Genomic DNA, 20571 nt, shown 5'->3' with positions numbered 1-20571 from the left:
TATATTGCCTAAACATGTCTCCTGTTCCTAAATATTAATTAAATCTGTCTGCTAACATTTTGGCAAGAATTTTGACATCTACATTTATAATTGATATTGGGCGATAGCTTGCACAGTTTAATTTATCCTTATCTGGCTTAGGGATAACTGTTACATGGGCTTCTGACATATGGCTTGTTCATGGCTGCAGGGTCCTGCAGCTCCCAGGTACACCCTTCTGGGCACTCCCCACAGCCTCTAGACATCTCTGCAGGTTCTGGAACAGGTAGCACTGACATGGAGCAACTTCCTGCCTTTTAAAGCCCTTCCCAGGAGTTAATTGTCCACATCCTAGCACAGCATGCATCTAGGGTGTGGTCTGCCTGCATGCAGAGGGGGGGAGTTAAAGCAGCAGTCCAAGCTGCCATTTTTATTTTTTTATTTATTTTTTTATTTATTTTTTATTCCCTTTAATATGTGCATCAATACAATCCACACAATGATAAGTAATTAGCCAAGTTGCCGATTGATCCTTTCTCCTGTTATCAATCGGCGAAGATTCGGCTCGGGGGTTTACTAAATGGCTGTCAGTGCAGCAGAAGACGATCAAATATGCAAAGTTCTGTGGGGAAGATCATGTGACCAGGCAGTCACTAGATACAATGGGTGCACTGCTAGAGAGAGGGAGGGCTCAAAAAAGGGTGTGCCAGAGCCTGTTTCAGAACAGGAAAGGTATGTAACTTTGTAAATGGTTGCTATAGAAACAAAAAATATTTGTTACATTATAATACATTAAAAAAAATGTAATTCAGAGTTGATTTTTGTTTTTTTTTTAAATGCTACAAGTATTTTCTCATAGTACAGAACTGATTTATAAAAAAAAAAAACAACACGTAGGATATTGCTTGTTCTGCAGCTTTAACCATTCACTGCCTCATTATATATTTATAAAAAGGTGACACTGTGTGCTCATTTGCATATAATTTTCCAGAATCCCTTGCTGCAGTGGAAGCACTGTATGCTAAGTAATAATGGCGAATAGCAGGGTTGCAGACTTGTCTAAGACATATGAATGTGCTCACAAGTGATCTTTTTATTTGCTATTTATTATGCAGAAGTACATTTCTGAGTTGTGAAACAAAGCAAAGTCTTATCTTAAATCAGTTGCAGCACATCCACATGAAATTGCCTCTACAAAGGCTTATCATTGCGGAGGTATGTGGAGAACAGAGGCCAAAGTGCGAGGATAATAGAGTATGCCCACTTTGTCATTTTTAGACCTTACAATTCCACTTGCTATTTAAATAGAAAGTAGATTTATTTTAACAAGTCTCTCCTGCCTATTTTTACAGCACCAACCTTTTCTACAATCCTGTCCAAAGATCTGTGTCAACCTTTTTATTAAACCAGACCCCGTCACACTACTTTTTATCAACCACTTCGACCACGAACTAAATAATGAAGACAGCTACTTCCAATCTGCTTTGGTTTTCTAGGAAAAAAAAAAGTGTCAACGCTAATAGTTCTTTTTAACTTGATACCGGATCACTCCAGGGTTGCAAAGTTTTATCAGGCTATATTTCCACCGTAACTTTGTTTTCGACAAACCAAAGGTTATTTTTCCAATGTAAAGAAATTGGAGGGGAATATCAACAAATCATTTATCACCTGCAACTTGGCCGGGTTCCAGGTACCAGCAATAAAATACACCCGTGGTAGAGAGACAGCGGTTTAATGATTGAACCGAGTAAAGAGTACAAGTGAATCACTTCAGCCCTTGTCTTTACATTTGCAACAAACTCCAGTTGCTGGCAGCTACAGCAAGGCTGTGTTTTGAAGGATATCTTTCCCCATTCTGTAGATACGAGTTTGTGTTTTTCTTTTTGAATTATTGTCCGGTTTATCCACCCCCCCCACCCCCTCCACTCTTGAGGTCATACACCTGTTTTTTGGAAATGTTCGCTGTACACTTGATATCGTTTTTCTTCACAAAACTAAAAGAAGATCAGATCAAAAAGGTAAGATTGGGGTACACATCTTAGGGCTTGTGTATCGTGAGGGTTTCCCCACAACAAACGAAAGGGGGTTTATTTGCTAAAGTCTCTCGGCTGCAAAACTGCGGGGGCGAAACCAGAGTGGGGGGGGGAGGGAAACAGCACCAGATTTATTAATTATAATAAATCTCTTTGGTCAGTGGTAATATCCCTGGCATTTGAAGTGGGAGGGCCTGGTTTAAATCACAGTTTCAGTTCTCCTTAGGTAAGTCATGTTCATATGGGAGAGGGAGTGGCTCAGTGGGTAAAGACATTGACTGGCACTGAGAGTCTGAAGCAGTTCAATTCCCGGTGTCGGCTCCTTGTGACCTTGGGCAAGTCACTTTATCTCCCTGTGCCTCAGGCACCAAAAAAGCATAGATTGTAAGCTCCACGGGGCAGGGACCTGTGCCTGCAAAATGTCTCTGTAAAGCGCTTCGTAAAACTAGCAGCGCTATACAAGAACGTGCTATTATTATTATTATTATTATATTTACAACAAAAGCCCCGATGCTACATCCAATCTGACAAATTGTATAGTTAAATACTATCTATTTTTCTTCTCATAAGCAATTCGTTGGCCAAAGCATTATACACCTGCAACCGCATCACGGCATCCCCTTTCATGCAGGCCCCACACTATCTGTAAACATTAGCTTCCTCTCTGATGGAGGGACCAATGTCTCAATAGACTGGTCATTCCCAAGTATATGCCATACATATTGTTGTATGCATGAGGTCACGATCCCAGTAGCTAGCACTCTTTTTGACACAAATATATCTAGTTGGGGTGACTTGCCGACTGCGCATGCACAAATGGCGTTTGCTGGTTGCTCATGCGCATGCGCGATCGGAGCTTGCGGGTTGCACATGCGCAAAAGTAGCCAGCAAGTGCCGATCGCGCATGCACAAGAGCAGCCGGGAAGTGCGGATTGCACATGTACGGTCAGAAAGCACTCTTTGCGCATGTGCAGTCGGTACAGAAAACCAGGACAGAGCCAAAAAAAGTCAGGACAGACTCCGTAAAACGGGTCTGGTCTGGTCCTAGGGTCTGGTCACCCTATGTATAAAGCAATGTTCCTACTACAAGTAGATATGTTTGTTGCTTATGCTCAGTGAAAACATGGCTGGAGAATGACTCCTGTGATATAAACACTATTTTGTATTATAACTTCTATGTGGCAACAACTTGCTAAATTACAAATAGAAAGGTGTAATGTCACTGAGGTACAAGCAGAGGTTATGAGAGAGGAATGTTGGGAGTGACAATAGTTATTTAAAGCAGCAGTTCAAGCTGCTGTTTAAAAATAAAAAAAATTGTGTAAAGAGGGGGATGGGGTGTGTGTGTGTGTGTGTGTGTGTGTGTGTGTGTGTGTGTGTGTGTTCATTTGCATGTCTTAGACAAGCCTGCAACCCTGCCTTTCACCATTATCACCCAGCACACAGCGCTTCCACTGCAGCAAGGGATTATGGGAAATGACATGCTAATGAGCACACAGTACCACCCTTTGCTTCAAAACCATATAACATGGTCCCTTGTAAGCTTAAGCTTGCTGCATTTCACAGCCTGGGTTAAGATACATAGCCAGTAAACCCACCCACTGACAGACTGTTTCAACCTTAATGGGTCTCATCAGTGGTTACACTGGCTATGCAAAAATGAAGCAATGAGGATGGGTTTTACCATACTTAGTAAAGTTATGCTGGGTAAAAAAAGTGACAAAAACCGTCCACAGTAAAGCATATAGCAAATGCAAATATTACTGTATGCTCATTTGCATGTTTTGGACAGGTCTGTAACCCCGCCTTTCACCATTATCACCCAGCACACAGCACTTCCACTGCAGCAAGGTATTCTGGGATTCATGGGACCATGTTAAATGGTTTTGAAGCAAAAGGTGGCACTGTGTGCTCATTTGCATGTCATTTCCCAGAATCCCTTGCTGCAGAGGAAGCGCTCTGTGCTGGGTGATAATGGTGAAAGGCGGGGTTGCAGACCTGTCTAAGACATGCAAATGAGCATACAGTAATATTTCCATTTGCTATATGCTTTACTGTGGAGGTTTTTTTTCACTTTTTTTTACCCACCATAACTTAACTAAGTATATATATATATATATATATATATATATATATATATATATATATATATATATATATATATATATATATATAATTTATTTATTTTAAAGAACAAGTACGTGCATTTTTGGGGTGGGGTGTGGCCTGCCTTTTAAACTTAAAATGTACTTAATCTACAAGGGAACTCCAGAGGTGAATAAATTGTCGGGTTTATGAAATATTTCTACTTTTCCAACATCAGGTTGACCGGTTTCTGTACCACATGCGTCTGTCAGATGAAATGTTACTGGATATTATGTCTCGTTTCCAAGCTGAGATGGAGAAAGGCCTGAAGAAGGATACAAACTCGACTGCGTCAGTGAAAATGTTACCAACATTTGTCAGATCAACTCCTGACGGTTCGGGTGAGTAAACTTTGTGTACATAAAACAAACATTCACAACATAACCTGATAGTTCACGTTTTGCTGGTCTGCCTCTAACTTTTAACCTGTCTATTGTATCACTAACATCGACGGTTACCATGGCAATATCGTTTGTTTTCATGAGTGTGAATGGCAGTGGCCATTTTAAACTCCCAGGGGAGGCAAATTGTCAGCAACTGATCTCTCCAGAATTCAGCTACAGAAGGTAAAAAAGGGTGGGATTGCTAAAAAAAAAAAAAAATGCAACAAAAAGACTTTGCGATGGTACATTAAAGGAGTAATTTACTATTTTTATTGTTAGTATGTATGTGGTTCTCTGTGTCCCCTATAATATATGGCTCTGTGGGGCAGTCACACATACCAGCACAGCACCAGATTTAGCTAAGGAAATGTAATAAGATATTTTTAGTCTGATAAATCCACTACAGCTTTTTTCTGTCTTTTTGCATGCAAGTGACTTTGATAAATGAGCCCATAACACCTGTAGTCTCTGACATAAGACTCCTTTAACAGCAGCTAGCCCAACATAAGGTAACATATCTGATGTACATTTAGGCTGATTGAACCTTTCTAAGGAAGCCAATTATACTAATAAATGGTTTTTTTTACCCCCTACATTGAGCTGCCCCTGTGAGAAGGAGGTTGGGGAAATTCTGAAATATAGGCCCATACTTGCTAAGCAGTCTGAACTGACTTACGTGAGCTGTAAGGTGTCTTTAACTGCCAAAAGCAGTCTTATGACAGAAGCCTGCATAGCAAATAAGGTCAACAGTCCCTTATTCTTTATGCTGTAAATCAGGGGTGGCCAACTCCAGTCCTAAATACCGACAGGTCAGGATTTTAGGATATCCCTGTTTCAGTGGCTCAATCCGTTGCTCAGCCGAAGAGCCACCTGTGCTGAAGAAGGGACTGATTGAGCCACCTGTGCTGAAGAAGGGACTGATTGAGCCACCTGTGCTGAAGCAGAGACTGAGCCACTTGTGCTGAAGCAGGAAGTGATTGAGCCACCTGTGCTGAAGCAGGGACTTATTGAGCTTAACCACTGGACTGCCCCTGCTGTAAAGCCACTTCCCTTTGCTGGAGAAGATGTGGGTCCGATGCATTTGAATAGAGGTAAACGTGTTAAGTGACTTCATATTGAGCGTGAGCCGTAAACACACTGAATGGCATCATTTTGCCCATAGTTACAGCACCGGAACTGCAGTCTACGAGAGCTTCACGCCAACTAATAAATAATTTCAAATGAACACTGGAAAAAATACAAAATAGAGGGGGATATGTATCCAGGCAAGTTTGTAACAACACTCATTTTTGCATCAAATACGTGAAGAGAAATTCTTTGTGCATTTAAATAATTATTACGACAGCGCTGCATTTATATCAGTATTCCCCCCACTTTTGCCCCAGGTGCACCAGTTTGGGATTTGGGGAGTGTCAATATGGAAGAGTTACCCAGTGAAGGAACGTCAAGAGAAAAAACAAACAAACAAATCCTATTAGTGGTGAACTCAGCTCAATATTATCATTCGCTGCAGTTACTTGGTTACGGATATCCTTGTGGATCAGGATTGAACATAAAACGTAACTTTAGAAAATAGTTATTCGTAATAACTTAAAGTGGTGTAAATATTTACAGGTGAAAATATAAAACACAAATCTAGAAACGCAATATCCAAAATGTAAAACCGTGGTAACCAGCAGCCCAAAGCTTGACAAGCTTCGCCCTATCCCCACTTGACAGTCTTCAGTCCTGGCTCCCGGGAAACATGTCGGCGAGCCGGTCTCCATGTGTAAAACAGTTGACAACAAGCTTCTTACAGTCCATATGATGCAGCTGAGAGCAAAAAGTGGAGCATTGCAGCACTACACACTGTTTTTTGCATTGATACATCCATCAAAGAATGTTGTATATTTTGCTTCATTAAGATATATATTTTTCACTCAAATATAGGCCCAATCACCTGGTCTGACCACGCCCCCATTGAACTCACTCTCTCTCTGCCCTTCGTAAAGAAAAACCCATACAAGTGGAAGCTAAACGACTCCCTGCTCCACTGCCCAGAAACAGAGATGTTAGTTAGAGAAAAACTCTCTATCTTTTTTCAAATTAATAAGGGGTCAGTCTCGGCCCCAGCAATGCTGTGGGAGGCCCATGAGGCCTCAATCAGGGGCGACCTAATCTCAGTCGCAGCCCATAAGAAAAAACAGAAACTCAAGTTTCAAAAAGACCTTACAGATAAGATTGCGCAACGTGAAAAACAGCATAAGCACACAGCCTCCCAAAAAATATTCAAACAACTAAACCAAACTAGAGCAGCCCTCAAACACACCCAACTCGAAGAGGTAGAGAGAGCACTGAGATGGTCCAGACAAAAATTTTATGACAAGGGCAACAAGGCCGATAAGCTCTTGGCCACTAAACTCAGAGGCACCCGAGTTAAATCACAAATCTCTAAAATCTGCACTAAAAACGGTCAAATTTCATATATGGAGAAGGAGATAGCTCAGGAATTTGCGGATTTTTATTCGGACCTCTACAACTTACACCCCCCTAACCATGACCCGACATCCCTCGAGACAATTACACAATACCTGGCGCACTGTAACTTCCCATCCCTCTCGATCAAGGAACTAGACGATCTAAATAAAGAAATCTCCCAGGAGGAACTATCAGGAGCCATTGGTTCCCTTAAATTAGCTAAAACGCCCAGCCCGGACGGGTTTACCAACGCTTATTATAAAACATTCTTGCAGATTCTCTCCCCCTACCTCTTAGATATATTCAACTCTTTCCTGCAAGGGGAACCGATCCCCTCTACAATCACCGCAGCAAACCTGGCAATTATCCACAAGGAGGGTAGAGACCCTCTCCTTTGTGGCAACTATAGGCCAATCTCCCTTCTGAATACCGATCTAAAACTCTATAGCAAGATCTTGGCAAACAGGCTCAACCCAATTCTCCCACGGCTCATTCATATAGATCAAGTAGGATTTGTGTCAGGTAGACAGGCCTCTGACAACACCCACAAAATTGTGGATATAATAGACCATGTGCGCCTCACAGGAACCAGAGCGATGATCCTTAGTCTTGACGCAGAAAAAGCATTTGACAGAATCAAATGGTCCTTCCTTGATCAAACTATGCTGAAATTTGGATTCAGTGGCCCCTTCCTGCAGGGGGTTAGAGCCCTCTACCAAAACCCAACAGCACATGTAAAAATTTCAGGGGGCTTCTTGGACCCCATTAAGATCAGAAATGGAACCAGGCAGGATTGCCCCTTTTCCCCTCTGTTATTCGCCCTAACAATTGAACCATTAGCGGCCACAATTAGGGAAGATCAGAGCATTAAAGGTATTAGAATTGGCGAAACAGAATACAAAATCTCTTTATTTGCTGATGATGTGATCCTGACCCTCGCGGACCCCCACGTCTCCCTCCCCAATCTCCAAAGAGTGTTATCCCAATTCGGCACACTATCTGACTACAAAGTCAATATGGACAAGTCAGAAGCTCTAAACGTATCCCTATTAGACCAGGAATGGAGACTCCTACAAGCTAACTATAAATATCGATGGAGCACTACCCATATTAAATACCTAGGAGTCAGAATCTCAAGCACCTATAGCTCCCTATACCAATCCAACTACCCCCCCTTGTTTAACCAAATCAAAAAAGACCTGGAGAAATGGAAAACGCTCCAAATTTCCTGGTTTGGAAGAATTATATCAATAAAAATGAATGTCCTGCCGAGACTTCTTTATTTCTTCCAAACAATCCCTGTCCCCGTCCCAATCGCAGCCCTGAAACATATCCAGGCCCTTATGTTCCAATTCATTTGGAATGATAAACGGCCAAAGTACCAAGGTCTGTGATGTTGTCCCCCAAGACAAGAGGAGGTGTGGGGGTCCCCGACGTGATCAGATACTATTCGGCGGCCCAGTTGAAACAGGCTGTAGTTTGGAACTACGACCCGGCCTCCACCTGCTGGCTAGCGATCGAATCACATCATGCTGCACCTGCCACCCTCCAGGTCCACCTCTGGTCTCCTGTGGGAAGGGAGGGAGGACCACGGCGATTCGCTCTGGGGGTAATGAGATGCACATGGGATGTCTGGCTCAAAAACAAAGGGAAATATGGCCTGCTAGCTACCCCATCCCAACTTACTCCCATCTTTGGAAACCCACACTTCCCGCCTGGGTGTTCCAAAAAACAATTTGACCAATTCCAAGGTCTAGGAATAAGGCTGATTGCCGATCTGCTGAAAAACGAGGAGATCCTCTCCTTCCAAGAACTCCGCGACAAACATAAACACCAAGGTCTCCATCTGTTCAAATTCCTGCAAATTAGGCACTTCCTTCTATCCCTAGCCCCAAACGCTAAATTCCCCCTATTAACCAGGTTTGAATCCCTTTGCGGCAAGGGCTCCTACCAGAGAGGTCTGATCTCAGAGATCTATAGGGGGATGGAGTCGGCAACCAGCCCCCCAATCCACAAGTATATGCAAAAATGGTCAGAGGACCTCAATGTACAGATAGATATGGACGAGTGGGAGGATATCTGGGAGTTGGCCACAAAGACCTCAATCTGTACAGTGACAAAAGAGAACATATATAAAATACTATTCCAGTGGTATCGGACCCCGGCTAGGCTGAGCCAGATCTTCCCCGGCACTCCCGACCTGTGCTGGAGGGGATGTGGCCAAAAGGGGGACATGGCCCACATTTGGTGGTCATATCCGGAGATTCAGAGGTACTGGACAAAGATCCAGAAGCTTCTACAAGAAACTACGGGGCTTCTTTTCCCCCTGGACCCCTTGACCTTCGTGCTGAGCAAACCGATAGACGACCTGCCCCCCCCCCCCCCTGAGTAGACTAGTATCAGCTATCCTAACCGCAGCCAGATGCTCAATAGCAGCGGCGTGGAAACACACCAAAGCCCCAGCGAGAAACATGGTGTTGAGAAGAATAGACGAGGTCATGGCCATGGATAAACTTACAGCAATGCTCAATAAAAAAATGCCACAGTTTCGGAATACCTGGGACCCCTGGAGCGGCCCGCTAGGACTAGGCCAGCATTAGGCCGTCCTCGTACTGATGGAAAGGGAGGAATAAAACAAAGTTCCCCCATCCTCCCCCCCCCCCCCCCAGTATGTCTTCCCCCCCTCCCCCCCTTAGACCTTCCCCCTCCCCCACCCCCCCACCAACTGAAAAATACCCATTTTGGGACAACATGTTGTTTAACTTAGTTGAAAAATCTTGTCATGTGCCTGTGACATTGTCGTTATCATTTGGATGTATGTTGTTCTCAATAAAAAAAAAGTGATACAAAAAAAAGATATATATTTTTTAACAGCAAAGATGCATTGACATTCGGGTTGCCAGGTGGCTTCTCCAAAAATACTGGACACAATGGTGTGACGCGCTTGAGACACAGAGACACACAGACACACACCCCTCTCACCAACATGCTGTTTCCTCCATTCCTTGGCTCGACCCCCGGCTCCTGACATCTCATCCTGATTGGCTGCTTTACCCAGCTGCCAATCAGGATGGAGGAAGCTGCCCAGCCCCCTAGAAACAGCCCTGCTCTCTCCCTGGTCGGGGAAATCCCACAGCCCCCCAAGCTGGTCAGGTTACTATGTTCAGAGAGGTAATACCGGAAACATTTTTTTACTGGACAGAGTGTCCAAATACCGGACAGTCCGGTTAAATACTGGACATCTGGTAACCCTAATTGACATATGTTGTTTTTTTTTCTTTCTAAGTACTGTACATCCTGGGAAAGCACTGGGAGATAAAGTGATTTATCAAGATCTCAAAGAGATTCCTATTCAACATTCTGTGAAGCTGCTTACCCATTCCAACAAAGAGATCAGCTCCATTCATAGGAATGGGCCAAAGTCTTCTCCAGGACACTAGAAACGCATCGTCACTGGCTATTTATTAAGGGTCAGAGTGTAAATGACCATCAGGCAATATTAGAGACAAGCTCTGTATCTGTGCTCAGAGAAAATGCATATATCACTTAGTCCAGTAATAAATCCAATAATTCATATCGCTTTCCTCATCAACACAGGCAATAGCAGATGTAGTCAAATAATACTTCTATAATGGGGAGGTATAGGGAAATACAACATAGGTTGGCCACACTGCTCAAAATAAATGAACAGTGGGACCCCAGCTAGTAATCCCAAGCATGATAACACTCCCCTGGAGCTAGACTAAATAACATCCATGGAAGAAAAATAATAAAGCGTACTCACACTTGGCAATGTTGCCAGAAGTCCTGTGTTTAGCGTGCAGCTGCAAGATAGATACTGAAGGGGGTATCCATGGAGGGGACGTGCAGGCAGTGCACTGCTTTGAGGTGCATATAGAAAAAAGATGCGACGGTGGCTGGATCAGGTGCAATAAAAATAAGCGTCTTTATTGAGGAACAAGACAAACAGGGTTCACATGACGCTGTAGAGGTCCTCTAACATGTTTCAGGCTCCCAGTTGCGACAGCACAGAGCGACGTGCACAAGCACATTCTCCTGCGCGCGCGACTGTACGGGAGACAAGGCTGACATCTGTTCTTTGATTGGACGGCTGCGTCACGTGACGCGGCCGTCGCAACCAGAAAACAAATTTGGAAAACTCTTCAACTGTCTCGCGCATTGCAGTAGCAAGCGGCGCGACAGTCGCCGTAGGTATAAGCACTTTGCGGGGATGTATACTCTTTGTTTTGGCGCTACGCAACGTCGCTTTGTTTTTTGGTATAATCACGGCCTAACTCTAAAAAGTCACTTAAACTTTGCTTCGCACGGAAATATTTTCACTGTTTGCTGTTGGTATTTAACCAGCATAATTGAAAGAAAACTTCATATTTTGGGTATGTTTTAGCAAAACTTCTTTGGTTGGGCTAAATGAACAACTCATAAAGGGAATTACTTTGACAGGTTGTAAACTCCATCTATTCAACTAGTTTTCCCAGTGGTTAGATCAAAAGAAAAACAATTCGGAGGGCCAGAGGAGCATCTTAAGTAATTTTAGTTGTATTAGCCAAGACAAGAATTAAAGGAAAAATAACGTGCACATTTTACAAATTAAATTTATGTTTGGATCATATTTGGATTATTTTAGTTGAAAAGTGAGTTGCTGTATATAGTAGTACGAACTGCAATGAAGTTATCAGAAGCACATGATTCAAGGGCCACTTGGAAGTCCAGTCCTTCGCTAGCTAAATGGGTCCGTTGGGTTGCAACTTAAAGTGCTTTGCTCTTAACCAAAGGCCATTTTTTATATACACTCATGAGTCACGCACATGTGTCTTACAGAAAAGGGGGATTTTCTTGCCATTGATCTTGGAGGCTCGAAGTTCCGAATTTTGAGGGTAAAAGTGTCTGAAGATGGAAAGCAGAAGGTGCAGATGGACAGCCAGTTCTACCCAATGCCCAACGACCTAAGAACCGGAAGTGGGACTGAAGTATGTATCTTCAGCTTCAGTTTATTAACCAGTATTAATTGCTCTGTACCTCACGCACAGCACAGCCAGTGCTTCCACATTTAACCGCTTCGGCACCCATGCAGTTGCCTGATCATTGTTTTGTTTCCTCGTTTCTCCATGTAGTGGAAGAAATGAAAAGGACACAGTATAAAATGAGGCATGTAGGAACCTGCTACCTTGATGTGGTTGTAGGCTTAACAGATTTTGGCAAGATTTAACTAAATTACCTATATTTACGAGAAGAAACTATATCCATGAACTAAATCAACGTGTATTGGACGTGCATTGGGGCATCTTTGTTTACTGTTGTACATTCATCTTAAACAGGAAATACCTCCTAGGACCAACGTGCATTAGTGCCAGTGACATATTTAAGGGGTGTTATTTGGGTGATTGATGCCCTTTTAACAAAAATGTGACACCAATAAGTATTTTTAAAGTTAATATGTAAACATAATGAGTTGGGACTCGGAGAGTTTGTTTTCTTCTGACTGCTTCTGACAGCCAGAGCCACCTCTCTCCCCTTCCTGTTATCTTAATTGGCTCTCTGATAAGGACAGGGTTGGCCAATAAAGAAAACAAATGTTTGACAACACAACCCCCCCACCCCACACAAAAGCCCCTAAGAAATGACATAACTAATTAATTTCCAAAGAAACAAAAGCAGCAACATCTTTGCTTTAAGCAGGGTTAGATTAATTTAAGATATCCAATTAAATGGGTACATTTTTTCCAAAAGCTTGCTTTTTTTGTCTTTTACCATAGATTGAGACCTTTAAGTTCTGTCTTTAGCCCCTATTCAATATGCCGTAAAGATGTCTTCTCGTTGTCAGGGACGTTTTATGGTGGAGAAGACCGCTTTGGAGTTCAATGAATAGTTTTCTTAACTTTCCTTCTATTTTATTTTTAAACACAGCTGTTTGACTATGTTGCTGACTGCCTGTCTAATTTTATGGAGAGAAGACACATACAAGAGAAGCTTCCACTTGGATTTACATTCTCATTTCCTTGCAAACAGACCAAGTTAGATGAGGTAAGAAAATGTCTCGCCTTTTTGCATTCTGACATGTTTATAGGAAACCATGCCAAAATTGCAATAAAAAGACAGAGCTGTTCTTATAAGAAAAATGGTACATCCGGTCAGGCCCAAGACCGAAGTCTTGAACTCGGCCCGGGTTGTTGAGTGTGTGGGGGATGCTGGTGGCATGTCAACCAGGGGTGGAGCATCTGTAGAGTAATCTTAGCGCACCATCGATAGCGGGCTAAAGTTCTGGGATCGGCCAGCTAGGCCTGGGACACTTATCCCTGCTCGCCCCTGTGTCGGCAGCCCTGAATCTGGTTGTTAGCACATGTTCACTAATGGTGTTTCAAGTGGGATGGATCCTTTCAGTTTAACTCTATTATCATGAGACGTATTCAGCTTTAATCAGGCCTCATGGCTGAAATTGGGCCTCAGAGGCCTTAAGCTGCTAACTGCACATTTAATACACACCACATATTTTGAATTAATGTGGTTTTTTTCATAAATCTGAGCCAGTGGGTCCTCTGGAGCTGAACCTTGCTATTCTCAGCTTCTCAAGAAAACGACCTATGAATGTCCTAGTAAAATGAAATGTAAAAAAGTCAAGATGGCTGCCATCCAACTCATCCAACAGGAGGGCATAATGTCATACCCAATAATGGTGATGCAATGCCTGATGATGTAGTGTTTCCTATTGGCCCGTGTGAGGAAGGCTGATCCAGCAGCCATATTGGTTTGCCAAAAGGGAAGAAAACAGCATTTCTCACGAACCGGAGGGTCCCCAAAGCACAGTTAAGCTTGAGAACCACCACTACGTCTCATACAAATTGAGTAAGGGGAGAAGGCATGTAGTCATTTTCTATTTGCATTCCCCTACACCTTAAGTAGACACCCAGGTTGGAAAGACTCATTAGGGATGTGTGATTCCCACCATTCGCTTGATGTGGCATGCTGCATAAGGCTGTGTTTATAGTGCAGGCGCTTGTGGGAAATAGAGCGCCGCGAACACAAACATGTATGCCTCGATGAGGCTGGCCATAGTGTGCGCGAGCGGGAATTTTCAAAATACAATTCAAATTGTTTTTGACGGACGCGTCACGTGAGCGGTTCAGCCAATGAGGGCGAACCAGCTGCGTGACGCGTCAGCCACGCCTGCAGAACATCTCACAATAGCCTCCAGCTTGGTGTATGTTTCGCGTGTTACATCACGCAGTCGTGAACATGCACTATAAACACAGCCTAGGGCAGTATGGCACAGATTCACAAAGCTCAGATTATTGGAGCTTGACTGGTGTTAACTACCAGATCAAGTTAAGTCAATGGCGGTTAATACCGCTTCAAGCTCTGATACGTCTTAATGGGGCTTCTTGAATGCCTGCTTATCACTTTTGCGGAACCATTTCTTTGAGATAACGACTCAAGGAACCACAATATACACCAACACTCTGGCGTCATTGACCCTGTGACAGTCCTTTCTGACGTTTGGCAGAAAGTTGCTTTCAGTATGTTAGGTTGGACTGACTGCCACATTATAAAGGTATCAAACTCTCAAAAATGTTGACATGAGAACATTACAAGCGATATAAATCAAAGTATTCCAGGTGCAAAAAGTAGTGCAAAAAGTAGCACCAGATTTATCAAAATTAAAAATATAATTGAAAGCAAAGGATTTTAAAACCAGTGCAATATTTGATATGCTTTGAATATTAACTCACTCACAGACATGAATACTCTTAACCATACTAGAGTATGGGGTAAATCCCTGAGGCTATAACTGGATACGGCCGTAAGAACCGTGCCTCGAGGCTTTCTTATATTGTTAGAATATGCCTCAGACTAACAAGGGATTTAAGTACCCTCCAGAATATCTATATTCCTATTTAGAAGGGGAGCATGATCAGTGAGGGGTTAATGGCATATGCTACACCATAGGATTGATGCTATTAAGTGAGGCCATAACTGGATGCGATTTTATGAGCCGTGCCTTGAGACATTAAAGATACATTATTATAATGTGCCCAAAAATACACTAAAGTCAACAGACACTGATACATTGTCATTTATTCAGAGCACTTTGTATATACATTGTATACCAGTTCCGTTAACCTCAGGAGAGTAATGACATACAAGTGTAATCTCCTTGTGATTTAGACGGTACTGTGTATTACATGTAAGATACAAGAGGTGTTATATACTCTCTGTAATATTTTGTGACCCAGAATACCAACTCTAATGGGACATGAATAACTACTTTTTTGTAGATTATTTCAGCATAGATTTATTGCTGCAGTGTAATACAGTGAAATAGCATGTTGAATCATAAGATCTGATTACATTCACACTTATCTGATATGTGTGCAAATATTATATTTCTAGCACATTTACAGTAGCATCATGAATGGATGTAATAGACAGTAACTAAGTGCCAATACTCATGGTGCACGTCACGAATACACGCTTAGCGGAGTGATTTAACCCCATAGGGGCATAAGATTTAAAATGTTGTAAATTCTTAAGCTATATTGTAATTTCTATCTCAACCCAGTTGGTGTATATCATACACATTTGTGCATATTGGTAGGTGTTATTATTAATTCCGCTCCACCATATATGTTTTAGTAAAGAGGTATATTTATAGCTGCCTACTAATAGTGGGCAGATATCTGTGTGTGTATAACACAACTATTCAACGCCGATAAAGGGTTGTGTACAGTAGTTCCCACTAATACAGCGAAGAACTCCATTAACTTTAGATACTATACAATTGGCTTACCTCCTGCTAATGCGATTAACATTTGATAAAGAGTGTTTCATTGGTTAGCCAGTGGTTTATACGGGACAGGTCATGGATTATTAACACCTGATCCCTTCATACTATTTTTAATAGTCATTAAAAGGCTTTTATATCAATTTTCATATTATTTACTACGTCACAGTGAGTGAATGCTGTAGGGTTCCTTTCCTCTCTTTATTTTATTCCAGGTGCAAAATGTAGCACCAGATTTATCAAAATTAAAAATACAATTGAAAGCAAAGGATTTTGAAACCAGTGCAATATTTATCTCCAGTTCTGCAGTCTATGCCAGGGGAAGCCAACTCCAAGACCTCAAGAGTTATTAACAGGTCAGGTTTTCAGGATATCCCTGCTTCGGCACAGGTGACTCAGTCTTCGACTCAGTCAAAGAATGAGCGACTGATTGAGCCACCTGTGCTGAAGCAGGGATATCCTGAAAACCTGACCTGTTGGTTGCTCTTGGGGACTGGAGTCGGCTACCCCTGGTCTATGCACTAAGTGTGGCAAATTACATTTTCTGGTGTAAAACGGACGCACGGAAATCAACTTATATTACACTCGTGGGCTCCTTAAGCATTACAAATATTTTTAGTCAAGTATTTTGGCGCCCACAAATAGAACGTTGTATGCGTACACCAATAAAATAACATTTGGATCAAATGTAGGAAATTCTTTCTTGTATTTAATGCAAACTGCAAACGCAGGCAGAAAATTGAGCCATGTGTCAAAACAAACTTCTCTCTCTGCTTCTCTCCTTCCTTTTATACTTCATCGCCTATATGTTTTCCGCTGAAGGGGGTCTTGATTTCATGGGCAAAAGACTTTAAAGTGCGAGGAGTTCAGGAAAAGGACGTGGTGAATTCTTTGCGTAAAGCTCTAAAGAAACAACAGGTATGTACAATAGTATAAATACTTCTCCTTATTCTAACTGTAGTACATGGTATTTATTGAGCATAACATTTATATGTGTATGAAGAATAACACACCAGTTTCAACTAATGACAGAGATAGTAATTTAATATGAAATTAATATTAGTTAACTTTTGTTTGTATTTCGCTTATATACATCATCATTTATTTTTTAAGTAAATACAGGCCTCCATTTAAGGGGACATCGCAATACTTTACAGTCAGTTTGATAGCAACTACAATTAAATACAATTATCTTGTTACACAAGAGACAGACAGGAAAATAATAATACAGTACATGGTTGCATTAAATGAACAAAGGTTTATACATTCAATTTGCAGACATTTCTTGGACAGTAAGAGATATAATGATGGGCATATGTATTATTTACAGACAGGATTCAAATTGTGTTGGAAGAGGTAGGAGAGGCCTGCAAAGTGTTTGAAGAGGCGCTGCCTCAAGGAGCTTAGAATCTATAGGCAGGGTAGGTTGAAACATTGGGTACAGGGGATGAGAGGGCTGGTGAGTTTCAGACTGCAATAGAACATTAGCAAACATAAGTGAATGGCTGCAAACAGCGACACCTTGTGGCTGCCATTCAGCTGGCGCCTTTAGAGAAACTCAGGTGCTATGTCCCATAGGTTCTTTGTAGAAATGAAAAAAGCAGCATATCACCACACAGTACCTTAGTACATACATGGAAGGTGGAGGGGCTGATGGACTCCAGGTGCTCTTTGAAGTGGCCCTTGTCCTCATGCTGTTAAACCCTTCAACGCTGGTTTGGTGGACAGGGGCATTGAAGACATATTGGGGATCCTCTCTTAGCGAGACGACTTTGGGGCGAATCGGGTGTTATGTCCCAGAGAGTCTTTGTTAGAAATATACTAAATATATATGTTCTAAAATATCTGTATATGGAACTGAAATATGTTGAGAGGAGCCACCAAATTAATAAAGGGGATGGACAGTCTGATTGTGAGGAAAGACTATTCGAATATGATTGCTTACATTCAAATTAAGGGGTATCTCAGAGGTAATATGATTACTATTTACAAATATACTCAAGGTACAGCTCAACCCCATTATAGCACGATCGCATTATGTGGACCCCAAGCACGGCGTTATAACGGGGTTCAGCTGTAATTATAAGGACCTTTCAAGGGAATTTTTATCCCATGGAATGTACAAATGACAAAGAGACATTCCTTAAGATTTGAGGAAAGGAGATTTCACCAGCAGCAAAGTAAGGGCACTGAAATTGTGGAAACTATGGAATTAGACATCTTTTTAGAAAAGAAAGGTATATAGGAAATTAACAAAAAAGTTGACAATACTGTAGGAATTTTGTTGATCCAGGGAGAAATATGATTGCCATTATTTGAATTTTTATTTCTCCTTCCACAATTGGCAAATATTTAACCAGAGTTTTCTGTTTACATTCCTCTGGTTCAATAGACCTATAAATATAGGATGAGTAACTCGCCTGGTTAGAACGTAACAAAGGTTGAACTCTATGGGGATATGTCTTATATTATTCATTAATACAATTGATAGTTTAACGGCATGTTAAATGAAACATATAGACAATTGTAATGTAATGTAACTCTGATAATTCATGACATTATATGTTTTATCTCGTTAGTGCACAAATGTTGAAGTCTTGGCACTGGTGAATGATACTGTGGGGACCATGATGACCTGTGGGTATGATGACCAGTTGTGTGAAGTTGGCGTTATTGTTGGTAACAAAATAAAAATAAACATATTCTTGGTGAAGTTGTTTGAGGGTTAAATCCATTTTCCATGTAGGTACATAAAAGAACACTAAAGTACTAAAGTACCATTTCATTTTTTAACATTTTAATGACAGAGAAAATGTGTGCTTGGCAATAATGATATTTATAGCTTGCATCTGTGTCTATGGACACCTGGTTGTGAATTCCGTAGCTGGTTTAGTACACGGACAGGCAAGGGGAACCCAATCAAGCTGTATTTGTATGATCTGAAATCAATAGGGGATACAATAGCTGATCCTAACTTAGGCCGCGCTTATAGTCCCCGCGACGGTGATGCGATGTCGCATCAAAACAAATGTATTGCATCCAACGTGTGCGCTTTATAGTAGGAGCGGCGCAACGGCGTGGTCGCGATCGCTGGAACTCAATTCAATTTGATTTTTTCGGTAACCGCAGCGTGACGTCGCCGTGATTATAAGCGCGGCCTTAGGCTCATATGTATCATGGCATAAAAGGAGCGATATTGGTGCAAAACATTGCTTCAGGGGTATCAAAGAAAAAAATGATGATTGCTTTTAATTGGATTTTTCTCGTGATACATAGGGTGCACATTTTTACCCCAGAATTGCACCACTTTTGCCTTAATACATATGCGCCGAAACTAATTAGTTATTATTTCGAAATCTATATAGCTTAGGCGAGAAGCTGTGCAATACACAGTTAGCACTGCAGGAACTTCACTTCATTTTTGAAATGAATACATTGTTAACTGTGTTTTTTTCCACTTCTCATCATATTGAACGGAAACTATGGAGTCTTCTTGTTTGATACATTTGTTGCAATGTTTCTGCACCTGTTTTGTACTGGTTTTGCAGCCGAGAGACTTTGATAAATGATCCCCATTAAAGACACAGGGATTATTTCCTTTGATAAATATGATGCATTATTTTGTGGTCAGTAGACTGAACAATTACCCTCTAAAATCTATTTACTTTAAGTGCAGCTAATCTATTATCAATAATGTCCCCATTGTGATAGTTAGATGTAATAAGTAACTTTCCGCTGTGTTTGGGCAATGTAATAAAGATAGCTAAAGCTGGCAGGACATCACTTACTGCTTTGTAGGTACTGGTACCAACGCCTGCTATATGGAAAACCTGAACAACATTGAGCTTGTTGAAGGTGACGAGGGGAGAATGTGCATCAACACGGAATGGGGAGCTTTTGGAGATGATGGCTTACTGGAGGATATCAGAACGTCGTTTGACAAAGAAATGGACTTAGGCTCTATTAACCCTGGAAAACAACTGTAAGCACTATTTGTATATAGCAAGGGTTCCCGACCTGTGGTGCAAGTGAACTGGTGGTATACAAAGTACTATAAACGTTACTAATGCCCAAGTAGATATTTGATTGTTTGTATAGACAGTGACACATGTTAAATGTTACAGGAAAATCTGTTACTTTGTTATGCTAGTACAGAGCAGAATGAGGCTGGTAACCGCTGGTATATACAGTACGGATACAAGGATTTAGACCCGTATTAACTAAGCAGTCTTCTGCTATAAGACGCATTTCAAGCCAATGGGCTATAAGGTGTTCTCGAAGCCGGAAGGTGTCTTATGGCGGAAGAATGCTTAATACATATGGGCAAACTGCAAAGCTGGGGAAAGAAACCCCAGGACACCTCTTGTTTGTGTGCACACTTAGATTAACTAATTATTCAGGCCTGCCTATAAACGTGTAACCGAACTACCGGTATGAAAATGAAGACACTTAAAGCGTAACATTTAATCAAATATTCATAAAATAAATGGTGCAAAAATCTTGAGGGGGTGGGGGGGAATATTTACAATGGTAGTGGGTATCAGTGACCAGTATAGTTAATATTACTGTATGTATACTATATGGACAAATCTCTATAAGACAGGAAAGTTGATGAGCATTTCCTAGCGCAGCGGTGCGCAAACTGGGGGAGCGCGAGACTGTCTGCTGGGGGAGCGCGGGTTTACAGAGGCCCCGCGCGCTTCCCGAAGACACTTAAATTAAGTGCCGGGGGAGCAGCGAAGGCCTCTGTAAACCTCACTTAACTTGGTTCCGGCTG

At 41.8% G+C, this 20571-nt stretch overlaps 1 protein-coding gene across 1 annotated transcript in view; it reads left to right on the top strand.

Annotated features, from left to right (window-relative positions):
* Positions 1-1755: 1755 nt before the first annotated feature.
* The window catches only part of LOC142501262 (hexokinase HKDC1-like), a 54703-nt gene continuing 35887 nt past the window's right edge, over positions 1756-20571 (top strand). Inside the window, exons 1-7 of the mRNA XM_075610908.1 lie at positions 1756-1997; positions 4336-4498; positions 11837-11985; positions 12923-13039; positions 16617-16712; positions 18374-18473; positions 19593-19776. Of these exons, the coding sequence (XP_075467023.1) occupies positions 1935-1997; positions 4336-4498; positions 11837-11985; positions 12923-13039; positions 16617-16712; positions 18374-18473; positions 19593-19776 (872 nt within the window). The 5' untranslated portion in view covers positions 1756-1934. The remainder of the gene's footprint in view (positions 1998-4335; positions 4499-11836; positions 11986-12922; positions 13040-16616; positions 16713-18373; positions 18474-19592; positions 19777-20571) is intronic.

Source organism: Ascaphus truei, chromosome 8 (genome assembly GCF_040206685.1).
Source record: "Ascaphus truei isolate aAscTru1 chromosome 8, aAscTru1.hap1, whole genome shotgun sequence".
Lineage (NCBI taxonomy): Eukaryota > Metazoa > Chordata > Amphibia > Anura > Ascaphidae > Ascaphus > Ascaphus truei.
This window is presented reverse-complemented; position numbering and strand designations above follow the sequence as displayed.